Source organism: Phyllosticta citribraziliensis, assembly GCF_038025025.1.
Source record: "Phyllosticta citribraziliensis strain CPC 17464 chromosome Unknown J3D65scaffold_4, whole genome shotgun sequence".
NCBI lineage: Eukaryota > Fungi > Ascomycota > Dothideomycetes > Botryosphaeriales > Phyllostictaceae > Phyllosticta > Phyllosticta citribraziliensis.
In genome coordinates, this window is record NW_027117341.1 from 1,767,384 (window position 1) to 1,783,719 (window position 16,336).

At 59.1% G+C, this 16,336-nt stretch overlaps 6 protein-coding genes across 6 annotated transcripts; 2 read left to right on the forward strand and 4 right to left on the reverse strand.

Moving 5' to 3' along the window:
* Positions 1-8: 8 nt before the first annotated feature.
* J3D65DRAFT_675946 (uncharacterized protein) lies at positions 9-2,210 on the reverse strand. The gene is made up of 4 exons (XM_066803590.1): positions 1,931-2,210; positions 1,101-1,878; positions 817-1,045; positions 9-750 (listed from the first exon to the last, which is right to left on the reverse strand). The coding sequence occupies exons 1-4, from the start codon at positions 2,036-2,038 to the stop codon at positions 177-179; spliced, it is 1,689 nt and encodes a 562-aa protein (XP_066657117.1). The 5' UTR covers positions 2,039-2,210; the 3' UTR covers positions 9-176.
* J3D65DRAFT_620023 (Six-hairpin glycosidase-like protein) lies at positions 2,208-5,131 on the forward strand. Its single transcript, XM_066799814.1, has 4 exons — positions 2,208-2,564; positions 2,631-2,748; positions 2,804-3,515; positions 3,567-5,131. The coding sequence occupies exons 1-4, from the start codon at positions 2,232-2,234 to the stop codon at positions 4,897-4,899; spliced, it is 2,496 nt and encodes an 831-aa protein (XP_066657118.1). The 5' UTR covers positions 2,208-2,231; the 3' UTR covers positions 4,900-5,131.
* Positions 5,132-5,277: 146 nt separating this feature from the next.
* J3D65DRAFT_550268 (polyamine transporter TPO5) lies at positions 5,278-6,968 on the reverse strand (the record flags this gene model as incomplete). Its single annotated transcript, XM_066796991.1, has 2 exons — positions 5,278-6,220; positions 6,274-6,968. The coding sequence occupies 2 exons, from the start codon at positions 6,966-6,968 to the stop codon at positions 5,278-5,280; spliced, it is 1,638 nt and encodes a 545-aa protein (XP_066657119.1).
* Positions 6,969-8,326: 1,358 nt separating this feature from the next.
* Positions 8,327-9,929, forward strand: J3D65DRAFT_620028 (putative 26S proteasome regulatory particle subunit Rpn8). The gene is made up of 3 exons (XM_066799815.1): positions 8,327-8,643; positions 8,717-8,988; positions 9,058-9,929. The coding sequence occupies exons 1-3, from the start codon at positions 8,460-8,462 to the stop codon at positions 9,742-9,744; spliced, it is 1,143 nt and encodes a 380-aa protein (XP_066657120.1). The 5' UTR covers positions 8,327-8,459; the 3' UTR covers positions 9,745-9,929.
* Positions 9,930-10,300: 371 nt separating this feature from the next.
* Positions 10,301-12,930, reverse strand: J3D65DRAFT_620029 (uncharacterized protein). The gene has a single exon (XM_066799816.1). It carries the CDS (start codon positions 12,579-12,581, stop codon positions 10,446-10,448), a length of 2,136 nt encoding a protein of 711 aa, XP_066657121.1. The 5' UTR covers positions 12,582-12,930; the 3' UTR covers positions 10,301-10,445.
* Positions 12,931-15,329, reverse strand: J3D65DRAFT_620035 (enolase-phosphatase E1). The gene is made up of 5 exons (XM_066799817.1): positions 14,987-15,329; positions 14,778-14,818; positions 14,225-14,405; positions 13,423-13,911; positions 12,931-13,362 (listed from the first exon to the last, which is right to left on the reverse strand). The coding sequence occupies exons 1-5, from the start codon at positions 15,033-15,035 to the stop codon at positions 13,232-13,234; spliced, it is 891 nt and encodes a 296-aa protein (XP_066657122.1). The 5' UTR covers positions 15,036-15,329; the 3' UTR covers positions 12,931-13,231.
* Between the last annotated feature and the right edge of the window lie 1,007 nt (positions 15,330-16,336).

Genomic DNA, 16,336 nt, shown 5'->3' on the forward strand with positions numbered 1-16,336 from the left:
AGAAGAAGTCGGGTTTGGAAGGGTCCATGTCCATGTCTAGAACCTAGGTACCTGGCCACGCCGAGTCATGTCCGTGCTTCCCCACGTCCGGGGCTCTACTCTCTAGCATTCCACTTCAACTTGTCGCTTCTAGAAGCATTCCTTTCTCGCCACTTTGATTCTTGTTACTAGCTAGGTTAAATTATGAGCTCGCTGACTTCTTGTGCCCGCAGTTCCCCATCTGTCCGCTTGCTGATTTCGTACTTGAGCACCTCATTGTCGTGGTACATCATCAACAGTCGCCAGCGCCGTGGATGGTCTGCTGCACGTCCCAACATGCCTTGTATCGGGCCCACCGCTATCCCCGCTAAAGACCCTACTGAACGCTGTCCCCGGCGCTCTTGCTCCAGCGTGGGAAGAATGTGGTCGATTCGACATGCATACGTCTTGCCGCCAGGCCGAGTCGAGCTCGTTTGCGTCAGCGATAACACAGCCACTCGCCCTTTTGCCGAACCAACAATGACGACCCCTAGTTCCGGTATTTGAGCGTGCAAGTTTAACCGATCCTGGTCGAGCAACCAGAGTGCATCTTCGCCCTCTCTACACGTCTGAAAAAGAGGGTCGTGGTAAGCGACATGATCCGACTCAATCCCACTCTTCAGCGGTTGCAATAAGATCATGTCACGAATCGACAGGAGCATTATGGGAGACGTGCTCGGAAGACCCTCACTCTCTGGGATTTCATTCTCAAACTCATTGGTAAGCTCGCGCCTGGCCCCGAGGGTCAGCTCACCCATCGTCACATACTCTGGAAGTCCCGTCGGCGAGAAAACTTACCAGCATTGTAGCCCTCGATCCCAGAACCCGTCTTCGGGTTCCTCTGGAGGCGCACTCGGGTCGAGCCGCCAGGTCGTGCTCGAGTTGGGAACAAGAGATCTCCGTTTGCTACAGTCAAAGCAAACCTGATCCGTGCTTGATTTGGTAATCTTTGCCTCGCAGCCAAAGGCTTCTTTGAGGTTGTCAACCCGCTTAAAGGCTCGCGAGTCGAGCCAAAGGGCCCCCCATGCTGTTCTCATCCGTCAGAGCCAAGGCTTCAAACGACAGGGTGTACGTGAACTGACTTGCGTGGCAGTACTGATGGCTGTGCTCATCCAGCGAGGGGCAGATGCAATCCAAATCGTCCCCGTAACAGGCCTGGACGCAAAACCTTGGGGCAGTCATGTGTACGCATGGGTCGAGAACGCTTCCAATCAAGGCCAGGTCGAATATTCGGGCGACGCCCTCTATGTCGGTCGTCATCAGCCATCGCCCCTCGGGATCATCAGCAGTGTTGCAGAAGGCGACGCAAGGAATATTCGTCCCAGTGTTCGGTAATTGGACCTTTCTCTGACTTGACCTGTCTCGATACCAAGGTCCAGAGGAGGGCGCATCACGGCGATCAAGAGCAAACGCGAATACCGTCACCTTGTGGGTATTTGAGCTGACGGCAATCATGCGGGCTTCTCGGTGGACAGCTAGACCCCAGGCGCTCTTTTCCACATGCTCCCTGAAGAATGGAGTGACGTCGTCGCCAACGTTGGTCTCGACGCAATCTGGCTCCTGGCGCTTCTCAATGGCCTGTTGGATTTGAGAGATGCGGTACCCTATCACACCACCGTTGTGTAGCGCGAGGAGAAGTATCTCCTCATTGCCCAGAAAATCAACAATCAGTTGATTGATGTACCGACCGGGTCCAAGGGGCGCTTCGTGAACGATGGGTTGGGCGTGCTCAGGCCCCGAAGGCTGGAGGATCAGGGTGGGATCCGAGTCTAACCTCTGGTCGGGAAAGTTTGGCTGGTACACGAAGATTTCGCTCCGTCCGGCGACAAAGTACAGGTTTTCGGTGTGCGACAGAGCTGTCTATGGAAAATCGTTAGCTCAAGTGGTTGACATGGGGATCGAGAATGCTCGCCAGATTGCATCGCCAGGTCACGAGGTATGGAGGAGGCGCAAAAGCTGGGTGGGTGAAGTGACTGCGGGGGAGAGATGTGATGGGAGTGACGGCAATGTCGTTGGCCATGGTCAGCGAGGCGGCGGGTCGCAGAGTTTAGCTATACGGGCGTTGGCGGCGGTTAGGATTGGAGAATATGGCGCGCAGCATTTCGCAACGAGAGAGGTCGAGGAAGAGGGCTGGCAATGGGGAGAGGTCAGAAGTTACCGAGTAAGATGGCGTTGAGGTGCGAAAAGGAACCAAGCAATTGAAGTGCCCCGCCATGGCATGGGTGCCTATCGATATTGACGTCGCCGCCACCCGCCTCAGGTTCCGACCGCAACACTTTTTGTCTTTTCCTAGCAGAAGCTCCTCCTTCCACCAACTTCTTTTCATCTTCGTCCTGGGAACCTCCACCGCTCGCTCAGCCTCGCTCCTATCCTCCTCGGTCGTTTCAAACAGCTCCCACGCCCGAGCTACCACCCGATTCGGCGCACGCGAAGCGAACAAGTCCACCATATCCATCGCAATGGAGGCCCGCCGCATCTCCGACACCGAGTCGGCTGCTGGCGACATTAAGCTCACTAATCGGCTCAGTGAGAGTAGAAGCCCCTATGTAGGAACGCCAGCTTGGGAAGATTGAATGTTTTGGGAAGAGCGGACGGTTGACAGACATATCAAGGTGCGCGGCCACATGAACAACCCCGTCGCATGGCAGTTGTGGGGTCCGGATGCTATAGCGCTTGCAAAGAAGACAAACCGCCTGCTCTTTGTGAGCATTGGATATGCTGCTTGCCACTGTGAGCCATGCCGTCAACCTAGACGTTGATCGATGCCTGACCATCTTCCTCTCAGGGTGCCACGTTATGGAGCGCGAATCGTTCGAGAACCAAGATATAGCACGAGTCCTGAACAAATACTACATTCCAATCAAGGTCGACCGCGAAGAGAGACCCGACGTCGACCGCATATACATGAACTACGTGCAAGCTACGACCGGCTCGGGCGGATGGCCCCTGAACGTGTTCCTCACGCCGGACCTGGAGCCCATCTTTGGAGGCACCTATTTCCCTGGGCCGGCATCGACTGCCGTCATGGGAGAACAGCCCGGGTTCCTCGAAATTTTGGAAAAGGTTAGGGAGGCCTGGCAGAATCAGCGGCAGCGGTGTTTGGACTCGGCTCGAGAAATTACGGCTCAGTTGCGCGAGTTCGCACAGGAGGGTCTCATCAGCAAGAGCGGCGAAGGCGAAGCCGGCGATGGACTAGACATTGAACTGCTTGAAGAAGCATACTCCCACTTTGCCGCCAAGTACGACACGGAGTTCGCAGGATTTGGAAAGGCTCCCAAGTTCCCAACGCCGGCGAACTTGTCTTTTCTATTGCGGCTTGCACAGTACCCTGACGCTGTCGAGGCCATAGTCGGCGACAAAGAGTGTCAGAATGCCCAGGTGATGGCTGTAGATACCCTAAAGGCCATGGCGCGCGGAGGCATTCACGATCAGATTGGACATGGCTTTGCTCGGTACTCGGTGACACGGGATTGGAGTCTGCCGCACTTTGAAAAGATGTAAGTTCTGCCCGGCAACTATTTTGGAGGGAAAAGATTGACGACTGGCAGGCTTTACGACCAAGCGCAACTTCTTCCCGCTTACTTGGACGCATATATCGTCACTAAAGACCCGGAACTGCTTGCTGCTGCTCACGACATTGCAACATACCTGACGAGCCCTCCAATGCAGAATCCGACCGGTGGCTTCTTTTCTGCAGAGGATGCAGACTCTCTTTACCGGCCAAACGACAAGGAGAAGCGTGAAGGAGCATTCTACGTTTGGACGCGCAAGGAGTTCAAAACTATCCTGGGCGAGCGCGACGCCGAAGTCTGCGCCAAGTATTACAATGTGCGCGAGAATGGCAACGTCAGTCCAGAGCACGATGCTCACGACGAGCTCATCAACCAAAACGTGCTGGCCATTAGCTCGACCCCTGAAGCGCTCGCCAAAGAATTCGGCCTCTCCAAGGACGAGGTTCTCAAGATACTGGAGACGGGTCGCGCCAAGCTGCTCGAGCACCGCAACAAGGAGCGGCCTCGTCCCAGCCTGGACGACAAGATTGTCGTGTCGTGGAATGGTCTTGCGATTGGAGCCCTGGCGCGCTTCAGCGCTTTCCTCGAGGCCAACGGCGACGCGGACAAGGCCGCACACTACCGCAAAGCGGCTCTCGCCGCCGTCGACTTCATCAAGCGCGAGCTCTACGACTCCAATACGGGCACCATGAAGCGCGTATACCGCGAAGGGCCGGGCGACGCACCTGCCTTCGCCGACGACTACGCCTTTTTGATCTCGGGACTCCTCGACCTCTACGAAGCCACCTTCGATGACGCACACCTCGAGCTCGCCGACCAGCTGCAACGCACACAGCTCTCGCTCTTCTGGGACAGCAGCGCGGGCGGCTTCTTCTCGACGGCGCCCGCCCAGCCCGACCTGATCCTGCGCCTCAAGGACGGCATGGACAACGCCGAGCCCAGCACCAACGGCGTGGCCGCCCTCAACCTGCACCGCCTGGCCGCGCTGCTCGACGACGCCGACTACGCCGCCAACGCCCGCGCCACCGCCGACGCCTTCGAGGCCGAACTCATGCAGCATCCGTTCCTCTTCGCCAGCCTGCTGCGCGCCGTCGTCGCCGTGCGCCTCGGCGTCCGCTGCGTCGTCGTCTCTGGCTCCGGCACCAACGTTGACGCTGCCGTCGCCAGGGCTCGCTCGCGCGTCCCGACGACTGCCGTCATTGCGCGCGTCGGCGCAGGCGCGGTGCGCAGCGAGTGGCTAAAGCAGCGGAACGGCTTGTTGAGGCAGCTGGATGCGGCGGAGCCGCGCGTGCAGGTCTGCGAGGGTGGTGTGTGCAAGGACGAGTTGGACATGACGGATGTGGATGAGGCGCTGAGGGCGGTGCGGTGATGAGGGGTATCTATAGAGATTTCCTTGGGCGCTTCGTATGTGTTCGTCTGTCCGTCAGTTGGATCGAGTAGATGTACGCAGCGGGTGTTGTTGGGATGCCTTGCTGGTTTGTTGTGTATATGAGATGGTACAATCCGAGCATAAACGATTTATTTCTGTCGAGTCCTTCATTCAGGCGATGATGGACTATTCAGTGACCATTAAATTGCGATTGAAGTGATGGTGGTGAGCATGTCGATACATTTATTCATGACTGAACAGCTGAAGCTGGGAAACTCAAGGGGTATATTGCGCAAACTGCCTACACAAGCATGCATACAGTCCACAAATGTACAAAACGCAAACAAGAATAAAGAACGCCACTTGAACCTCGACCTACTACCGCGAATCGACGCTATTCGCCTCCTTCGACTCGACCATCTTCTCAAAATTGCCATCAGCGCTGGAGCTCTCATTGACCGGCATGCCCTTGACGACGCCGACACTCGGGGGATCGACGCCGGTCGGGACGGGGGGCCCGGTGAACTCCTTGCGGCCGCGGATGAGGTACCAGACGAGGGAGATGAGGCCGAAGCCGACGAAGACGACGCTGGCGTAGTTCATGCTGGAGGCGTCGACGGGCAGGGTCGACGGCATGCAGAAGAGCACGATGGCGAAGAGCACCCACGCGATGGTCAGCACGTTGATGGCGTAGCCGAAGCGGCCGAGCGAGAAGGACGAGTGCCGCACGGCGCGGCGGCCGCGCAGCACCGAGACGAGGATGGGCCCGCCGTAGGAGGCCGAGAGGCAGATGGTTGCTACGCCCGTGAAGCTGTTGAAGGCGGCGCTGGAGCCGAAGTAGATCAGCCCCAGCAGGCAGTCGACCAGCGTGGAGAGGATGAGGCCCCACAGCGGCACGCCGAGGCGGTCGTCGACGCGCGACCACAGGCGCGAGCCGGGGATGGCGCCGTCGCGCGCAAAGGCGTACGTGCAGCGGCTTGCGGCTGTGAGGGCGCCGACGCCCGAGAAGAAGAGGATGCCCAGCAGGATGAACAGCAGGCCGAAGCCGCCACCCGCGCTGCCGGTCACGATCTTGAAGACCAGCCCGATGGGCTGCCCGTTGGCCACGTTGAGCAGCGTCGCCACGTCCGGCAGCACGAAGAGGACTGGCACGAGGTAGATGACTCCCGTCACGCCGGCTGCAGCCACGGAGAGCACGATGGCCTTGGGGACTTCGCGCTCGGGGCTCTGCACTTCTTCACACATGGCTGCTACCATGCCGTACCCAGTGAGGGTGTATCCGGCCTGCAGCAGTCCGACGAAGAACGCCCATCCAGACGGCCTGACAACTTGGTTAGTCGATTGTTTCGCCCAGAGATTCTAGTTTCAACGTACCATCCACTTGCAGAGGCGTCGTAGTGAGCAAAAACGAATTCGCCACTCCGTCTCGAGTCGGCCATGGTTAGCACCGTGATCATAATAACCAAGACTCCGGCTCCCGTCCAATAAATGCAAATCTTGTTGATCAGATCCAGATACTTTGCGCCAAAGACATTGACCAAAAAGGCAATGAGCATGACGGCCCAGAACATGAGCACCGTCTGGTACGTGTTGGCGACAAAATCCTCGTTCCACAGGCTAATGGCGCTCAGGATCAACTGAGCGCCAGAGAAGTTGATGCTGCACGTGACGGTCCAGTTGCCAACCAGCGTCAACCATCCCACGATCCAGGAAGAAATGGGCGCCCACTCCTTGGGCGCCAGCATGGCAGCCCAGTAGTAGACGCCTCCGGCCGTGGGGTAGACGGCGCAGATTTCTGCCAGACTGGCGGCAATGGCCAGCGAAATGAGCGAGACGAGCACCCATCCCCAGAGAATGGTGACGGACTGGCCGTCGGCCAGGCCAATGTACATCATGGTACTGAGGCCAAAGGGGACGGCCATGATGGCAAAGGACATGCCCAGGATGGACATCATGCTCAGGTTCCGCGGCAGCTCGGCCTTGTAGCCCATCTGCTCCAGGGCGGCGTTGGCCGAGGCCTCGACGACAGAGGCATTGCGCGCGGAACCATGTGTGGATTCGGGGCGCATGGCGGAGAGGTGGCGGAGGTGGTTGAGCACCGGCGGCTTTGCGGAGGCGGCGTCGTGGGCGAGGAGGTGGTTTACGGCAGAGGAAGAAAGTTGGTAAGCGTCCTCTGGGCGCGGATCCAGTCAGCATTGTCAAGGAAGGACTGGAGGCTCTGCAATTTAAACGGCTGGCCAAGTGGGCTGCGGTGACTACAGTACCCACAGTCTGCGAGCAAACGGAACAGAGTCGGAAGGGAGAGGGCCACTCACACGTCGCGACGGGATGAGTGGTGCTGCGCACGCACAAAGATGAGCAGGGCAGAGAGGTGGCAGGGCAGAGGCAAGCCATGGAGGCGGATTCGCGGGCTACATAATATTCGGACTTGGTGTCTCGAGGCCTATGTCGGCGAAATGGGACGGCTTAGGCGGGGGACGACGCTGTCTGTGGGCGATTGCCGGTCGACGCCAGGAAACGTGTGGGGGGGCGGCGATAAGCTATGTAACATTGAACCTGGACTGGAGGACGGACGCTAATAGACGCGACTCATCCCGCATCGTTCGCCGCCTTGTTGGTTTTTGTTGCTTCATCTTTTCGTCTGAACTTTTGCTTCTCGGGTTTTTTGGTTCCTTTCGTCTGCGGTGCCCATGGCGGCGCAACTCGTCGCCTGAGCGGCAACTCTCTTCCGGCCATGTACGGAGACTTGGCCGGGTGTCGTCGCGTTGACTCGCGGTACCTCTGCTATCTGTCCTCGATGCGGAGGTGATACGGGCCATTGCCTATCAAAGACAGCAGGAGCGTGCCTGATCAAAGCCAATTTTGATACCAGCATTTCCTAACACCCTTAGGTAAAGCCAGTCGTCCATGACTTCATAGCATGCGATCAGTTTCCGCTTCTGCTGAGCGTGGTCGACGGGGGGTCCCGATCGTCTTGATGGCTTGGCGCGGAGAAGATGCATCGTCTTTGCGGGGACGGCCAAGACATGGCATCCAAATGCTCAACGCTGTCTCGGTCGTGTGGATGCGACTGTCTGTACGAAGGCGGCCGGTGATTTGACCGCTGGCTTGCAGAGTCTCGAGCAATGCGGTAGCTGGTCCGTGACGATGACATTGGCGACGAAGAAGCGAATCGAAGGCAGCGAATGAATGAGTGTAATAACTCCAGCTTGAATCGGATTTGATAGAAGCGTGCCGTCCCTGCATGGCGGATGCAATATATTCCGACGAGGTTAATTCGACTTCATCTCGTGCGTGTTGGATCGATCCATGCCCTGCCTTGCCTGCCTGGCCGCGGTGACGGAACGCCATCAATTCTGCCGCCCCCCACCGCCTCCTTCCAACGCGGCCGAAGCTCGAGCTCAACCTAGACAGACCTACACGTCCATACACAACATCAACTCTCGCCATCTCCACCGTCTACCCTTCATTTTCGCGGCCATTCTCAGCTCGGCCGTCCCCCCTCCGACCCAACGTCCTCCACCTAGCCTCCACCGCGCCCGCCTCGCTGACAGCCCAGCATGCCCGCCACAACCGCCGAGACCTTGTCACTGGTCCAGCGGACCGTCTCCGTCGCGCCTCTGGTTCTCTTATCGGCAGCAGATCACTACGGACGCACGGCCAAGGGCACAAAGAAGCGGGTAGTCGGCGTGCTGTTGGGACAAAACGATGGCAAGAACGTGAGGGTATCAAACAGCTTTGCGGGTAAGCACCAGACCACCACCAGCTTGCGGTCGCAACTTCAGGACGCACGCCGCTGACGCCGCCATTTCTGCAGTCCCCTTTGAGGAAGATGAGAAGGACCCGTCCGTGTGGTTCTTGGACCACAGCTACGTCGAGGCGATGAACGACATGTTCAAAAAGGTCAACGCGCGGGAGAAGCTCATCGGCTGGTACCATTCGGGCCCCAAGCTGCGGGCGTCGGATCTGGAAATCAACGAGCTGTTCAAGAGATACACGCCGAATCCGCTGCTCGTCATCATCGACGTGCAACCCAAGGAGGTGGGCGTGCCGACGGACGCGTACTTTGCAGTGGAGGAGATCAAGGATGTGAGAGCAACACCCTTCCCGCGGCGGCAACATCATCATCAGGAAAGCTAACATGCATTGGTACGACAGGACGGCACGACGACAACCAAGACGTTTGTGCACACGCCGTCGATAATCGAGGCCGAGGAGGCCGAGGAAATCGGCGTCGAGCACCTGCTGCGCGACATCCGCGACGTGGCCGTGGGCACGCTGTCGACGCGCATAACATCGCAGCTGCAGTCGCTGCAGGGCCTGCACCTGCGCCTGCGCGACATCGGCACGTACCTGCAAAAGGTGCTCGACGGCGACCTGCCCATCAACCACGCCATCCTGGGCAACCTGCAAGACGTGTTCAACCTGCTGCCGAACCTGTCGGCGCCCAAGATTGCGGCCGTGGCAGGGACCGCGGCGCCCCCAGCGGGCCCCGACGCTGACAGCGACCTTGCGCGCGCCATGAGCGTCAAGACGAACGACCAGCTCATGACCATCTACCTCAGCAGCTTGATCCGCGCCATCACGGCCTTCCACGACCTCATCGAGAACAAGATCCAGAACAAGCAGCAGGAGGAGGACAAGGAGAACGCGAGCGCGGCCAAGGAGGCGGCGGCCGCCGCCAAGCAAAAGGACGGCAAGGACGGCGGCGAGAAGCAGGCCAACGGCACGTCGTCCAACGGCCCGCTGTTGAACGGCGAGGACAAGGACAAGGATGCTGGCGGCGCTGGTGGGAAGGGGCCGGATAAGGGGAAGAGCAAGGACGCGGAGGGCAAGAAGAAATAATCGAAGCTGCACTGAGGGAGAAGGAGGGCGGCGATGATGATGGCGGCCGTATCGAGTGTGCCGTGGTGGGTTGCTGCATAGCAGATCAGAGCAGAGCAGAGCAGAGCAGTGGCGAGATAGAAAGGCTGGCTGGCTAGCTGCCCTTTCCAACGTACACTGCAATCCTACATACGACATTTAAAACATCATACCACCCTACCGCCGTGATGTGACTCGCTTTCCCTCCGCCCCCCCCCCTCTTTCGCCCCGTCCATCTCCATCATTTCATCACGCATCCTCTTGCCTCTTGGCTCTGTTGTAATGGGATAGGGAGTTTTTTTTTCTTTCTGGCAGAGGAAGCCGTGAAAATGGCAACGCCTAGGGTGAATGCAGTGGATGATGATGGGTAAGTAGGCATGTGTAAGTACCTAGGTAGGTAAGAGTGGTCACTCATATTACCCCCCGGTGATATGGCTGGAGGTCCAGGTACTTGGCATGTTTGTATGAATGGTGCAGCAGTGAGTGTGGCTTTCACTAAAAGGGGGGTTTAGGTGTGTTGGTGTGTTGGTATGTAGGACCATAGTTGTTGCTTTTATTTGAAGTCTTGTTTTGATGTAGTGTCTGTGGGTATATTTTATCTCTCTCTCTCTCTCTCGCTCCCCCCCCCTGGCCTTCAACCCCCTTATCCCTCTACCACCAACCCAGCGAACCCTCTCCGTTTATCACAGTCCACCCCACCCCGCCGCCCACCCCGCCGCCTCAGCAGCGCTGACGGCGCGCTGCGGCACCAGGCCGGCATCACCTTCACCTTCATCCACATCACCTGCATCGCCAACACCAAACAATGCCGGCGCCCTCTCCACCAGCAAGCAAGCGAGCAGGTGTTTGCACACGGGCGGTAGAGTTTCTGTCTGTACGTCCGAACCGCCGTTCGCACAGCGCAGGAGGAGGAGGCCGCCGAACTGCCAGGACGACGGTGACGACGACTTAACATCTGGGGGCGCGGCAGAAGCAGAAGGATTGGTAGCAGTGGTAGGAAGATTGGTGCCAGAAGCAGCAGCCGCCGCCGCCGCCGGAGGAAACGCAGCAAACGCATACGCCGGACACGTGCAATGCCAAGCGGCGAGGCGGACTTCGTAGACGGGCAGCGTTTCTGGCGCACCACTGCTACCACTGGCCCCATTACCACTCACACCACTCGTGCTCGCACCCGCGCCGCGGCGGCGGCGGTGGTAGTGGTAGTGGTGACTGTGGTGTGTGCTGGCATTGGAAGACGCCGACGCGGTGGAGGCGGAGCGCACGTAGAAGACTGCTTGGGTTTCTTGGGGGGCTTCTTGGGGTGTTTCTGGGTGCTGCTTGGGCTTGGGGGACGGGTTGGTTTGGGGGAGTGGATGCGGGGGAGGGATTTCGATGTCTTGGTCCACATCTTGGTCCTGGCCGCGATCAGCATGTCGCTGGTCATGCTGGTGGTGGTGGTGGTGCGATGGCGATGTCGATTCAACGTGCTCAGTAGCTCCGTGTGCTGCCGCTGAGCTCCCGCCAGCACGCTTCCCCTCGTGATGGTGGTGGTGGTTGTCGTCGTCGTCGTCATCGCCGTCACAGCAAGCGCTCGCGTCAGCGCTTACGCCTCGTCTCGCCATCTGCTGCTGCTGCCGCTGCCGCGAGCGACGAGGCGACAATGGCGCAACGGCCAAACCGCCGGCGCTTGCAAGAGCAGCCTTCGATTGCGTCGTCTGCCCACCACCATGACCACCATCGCCATGCTCGCGAGCCACGGCCGCCAGATTGCGAGCTCCGACGTCATCGTCTTCAGCTATTGTTTTAGACGCTGCCGCGCTCGTGCTAGCGATTGCGACAGCGAGCGGCGGTCCCTGGCGCTGCGCTGCTGATTCTGCTACGATGGCTTCGTCGAGACCCTGGTTTTGGTGACCCTGACCCTGGTCCTGGACGTGGCTCTGGCCCTGGCCCTGACACCTGGCAGCTTCAGCAGCAGCAGCAGCGAGCGCAGCAGCATCGACATCCGCCGGTGAACGGCCAGTCGCGTCATCATCCCTCCCTTCACCACCACCCCCATTGCCCGCCGCGGGCAAGAAGACGTGGCCGTGTCCGGATATGGAAGCGGCCGGGGCCGTGGCAGTGTCTTCAGGTTGATGAGGATGAGGGTGCGCCGTCGTCGTCGTTGGACGCTCGGCGGCAGCGGCAGCGGCAGCGATGCTGCCAGTCACTCCGGTGGCGGTGCTATTCTTGTCGGTCGCGGCAGCGCCGCGGCGGGCATCCGAAGACGAGTTGCCGGACAAGTTGTTGCCGTTGCCATTGGGCGCCTGACGGCCGCGGCGGGCATGTCGCGACGGTGACGTCTGTTCGTCCTCTGCGGCCTGCGCTTCGTCGTCGCCAGGCTGCAGTCGCTGCTGCTGCTGCTCGGTTGTTGACGTATCGGCCTCTCCACGTGCGCGCGCCGCGGGCCCTGTGGGTTTCGCTTCTCTCGGCCCGCTTGGTGCGGTGGTGGAGGTCGCTGACTGCTGTGGCGGCGGTGGAGCACCCGCTTGACGATGATGATGACTGATTACTACCCGCGTCACTAAGCGCCGGTCCAGCAGGTCCAGCGCCGGCAGCAGCTCGTTGGGGAACAGCACGTGCAGCGTCAAGAAGATGCCGCGTTGCGCGCCTGGTTGCAGATCGCGGAGCGGATTGAGGATGTTATTGCTGCTGCTGGTGCTTGACAGGGCCGCCGGTTTGCTGCTGTCATCGTTGCTGTTATTCCTGTTGGGTTTGTCGTGGCCGGCCGTGGCCGCTGGCAGCGACGAGAATAGGTCCGTCAACAGGGCGCGCGCCGATGGTAAGTGTTGAGGTCCAGACATGGTGGTCGGCTCGGCATGACTGATCAGGAAGATCTATTTTTTTTTTTTTTTTTTCTCGTGGCTTTTTTCGGACAAAAAGTGGACGGTTCGTCGGCAAGGCTGGGCAAGGCTCAACCTTGATGTCTTTGTCCTCTGTGGCGGCGGGCTGGCTGGACGCGTGCGACGAGGGCCGAGTCGAGCGGGTTCTGGTGACGCCGAACGTTGGAAGTTGGGGTGGCGGCGGAGCAGGCGGAGCGGACATGGTGGTGCAACACACGTGACCCCAATGCCACTCCATGCCCCTTTGGGCCAACCCCTCAATTCACCCTGGAGCAATGCGGATCGCCGGTCACAAGGAGCCGTCTTGACAAGCGAAGGCGAGCGAAAGCAGGAGTACATGTTCATTGTTTCACGTTTCTGGAGGGCCTGGAGCCGTCCAGCCTACGGATGGAAGCCGTCCGATGACGACGGCCGGCTTCGCCATGTCAAGGCATTATTTACGGTGATGTGCATACGTCGTCTCAAGGGAAGGCTCCCGCCCATCACGCGACGAGTGCTACCCTTTTGGCCGTGCCTGCATCCAGCTAGCTGCAAAACGCGGCCAGCTGCAGGAACATCCTTTGGAGGCAGGCAGGCCAGCAGGTCATGCGTCGCCACCCACCTCCGCCGATCTAGAGCAGCGGAATGTCCTTGAAGGACGTGTAGACGGTCAGCGCCTTGCGATCGTCTTCAGACAGCGGCTCGTTGCCCGGACGGTCAATGACAAACGACTTCATGCCCGCTTCGAGGGCTGCCTTGACCTCTGCGACCCAGTAGTTAGCCTGCTGCCGTCCCCATGACTTGTTGTTGGTCGGCGACGTACCCTTGACGTTGTCGCTCAGAAAGACTATCTCGCTGCACTCCTTGCCGAGCGCTTTGGCAATCTTTTCGTAGCTGGCCTTTTCCTGCTTGGGCCCCGCATTCTGCGTATCGAAATAGTCGGTGATGAGCGGGTTGAGGTCCTGAGATGCCACGGCAGGCGTCTCTACGTCGGGAACCTCTGCTTTGGCGTCGTCCTCGACCTTTGTCGTCTTGACCTTTTTCGCAGCGGGCTCTGCTGGGTCGACGCTTTCCTTGTTGGCGGGCTCCGTCTTGCGCTTCTCCTCGGCGGTTTCGGGAGCAGAGGGGGCGGATTGATCGTCCTCTGCTGTACCGGCGTGACCAAACAGAAGCTTCTGCGCGTCCACGCTTCCGGAAGAGAAGATAACAATCTGCTTGCCTGAGCCATGCCAGGCCCGCAGCTCAGGGACGACGTCTGGGTACAGCGGTGCGACAAAGGCGCCGCTCTCCCAGCCGTTTTTCCAGAGGTAACCTGCACACCTTGTGAGCCCCTGATTCCGTACCGTCGTGCATACCCGCAAAAGAAAGCACTGTGACCCGCCGATTTCGAAATGTCACGCCAATCGATGCGGGGTAACGAGTATTGGGTGATTCGAGAGGCTCGAGAGTGAGAAACGGACCGATGTTGGCGACGGGCATGAAGAGTTGGCGACTCCACGTCCTGCTGCGAATTGACGTTGCCGGCGTGACCGGTGGCCCCGCACCAACACAGGCATGTCTGGAAGAGGCTCTCCGCAAAACGACGATGAAGACCCGTCTGAGGATAGCTTGCGGCAATTACGTACCTTGGAGCTTCTTGAGATAAGGGACCTTTGAGTCTTGTTTCATCAGGTTGATGGCATAGTCGGAAAAGGTTTTGGCCGACTTTTGCGCCAGACCTGGAAAGGACTTGACGTATCCCTGGAAGTCTGCATCTTCCCATTTGGCGTCGGCAGTCTCCGGGAGGACTTGTATGGCGTAGGGAAACTGTGAAAAGGATGAGCACGTGCTGATTTGGAGTGATGTAAATTTGGGGATTGATTGGTCGGGATGCAAGGAAAGTGAAGCAAGAGAGCCAATCAAGCCAGTCAAAGGAGAGGCGATAACGCGGACCCAGCAACTAGCCGAGCATGCCGGGCCTGGCAAACATGTCGACGCTTTATTCCAAGCTGCCGGGGCAGAGATTGACAGTGGTGGGTGGAGCTCGATTGGATGAAGTGACGGCAAGAAGAGGTAATACTGCCGAAGAGAAGCGCAATGCGTGGCCCACAGCACGTATGAAGGATGGCAAAGTTTAAAAAAATGTAACAATGATAGATCGTGCCAGTGTGATGGTTTGGCAGCAAGGAAAAGGCTTACCAGACGCTCTTTGACGAATGAAATGGAGCACACGGTGCCCTCTGGACGGCGGGGTGTCAGCTTTGAGCAAGCAAGGAAGAGGGAGCCAAGCAAAGGCGGTTGAGCCGCACACGGTGATGGAGTGAGACGGGTGTAGGAGTAGGTAGGTAGGTCGAGGGAGTCCGAGGTCGGAAGCGGGGGAAAATGTTTGTTTCCAAGAGGCAACGCACCAATGTCGAGCAGCACGCACGTTAGCGGCCTCGATGAGTCTTGGGACATGGCGGGTGCAGAAGTGGTTTATTGGTGCAGTGTTGCGGGTGCAGGGCAGACGAGAAGAAGATGGGCCGGGATGGGCCGGGCGGTGGGCTGACGGTGAGCAGAAGGTGCTCGCTGACTCCAGATCTGTCGGTCCCCGCTGCGGGTCCGAAGACCCTGCGCGGGCCGAGATGGGGCGGATCCGCAGTGCAAGCTTTCAGGTTTGCTAAATGTGTAGAGACTCGATGAAGCATGCACGAGAAGATGATCAAGTGGCTACTGAATGATGGCCAGTGGCGCAATGGGGTGGTGGTGGGCGGGACAACGACACAGACAACAGTCGACAGCACAACAGCACAGCACACAGGACAGGACAATGACTGACCGCTGGTGTTGATGAATTCCTCGGGTTGGCCAGAGTGGAAGGTCGTGCATTAGCGGACAATGAAGCGATGCGAGGCGATGCGGTGCCTGCATGCAGGTCGACGGGGCGAGGCCAGGCCAGAGCAGAGCAGAGCAGAGCACGCGGTGTGCATGAAAGAAAGCCGAGCCATCGCATTCCCCAAGCAATAGCGTGCTTGGCGGCGGTGGATGAGGAAGAGGCTACCAGACAAGCGTTGCCGTGACATGTGCCACCGTTGGGTAGGGTCGCGCAAGCGTCTAGACGATGGCACCACCTCTCCAGCTGACGTCCTCGTTGATTGCCAAGGGGTGCCGGCCACAGTTGTCGAGCCGTTTCAGGGAGGGCCCAGCAAGAGGCGGCGAGGTGGTTTCAGGCGGAGGGGAGTGGGAGAGGGCGCAGCGCAGCATGGCAGTAGGAGTGCCGGCAGTAGAACGTAGGGTACTGTACTGTAGTGGGCTCTGCGTGCTCGTTCCATTTGCAGAGAGGATAGGAGCAGAGAGAAACAGACGCGATGCAGAGGGACGAGAGAGAGAGAGAGAGCCAGAGTCAGTGGCAAGGATGCCCATCCGGCCCACGGCAGCCACGTTTCCCCCGGCGTCATGGCAGCCAATTGTCGCGGCCAATCACGCTGCCCCCGCCCCCAGCCAGTGACTGGGTGCCCGCCCTCCTATCTCCCATAATTACTCGCTATCGCGCCCCAGCCGTTTGCCCCCCCTCAACTCTTCACCTTTCTGCTCGCCATGTTCTAACCTGACCCTCCGTCCGCCTTCTTCTTCCCTCGATCTCGCTTTCGTCTCGCCGTCCTCAAGCTCCTCGCTGTTCAATCCTCTCCTCTCCTCATCCGCGCCATTCCTTCTCGCCTCTCCTCATTCTCTCCGTTTCCGCTGCAACCGCCTCCCTGCCTGCCTCTGCCTGCCTGCCT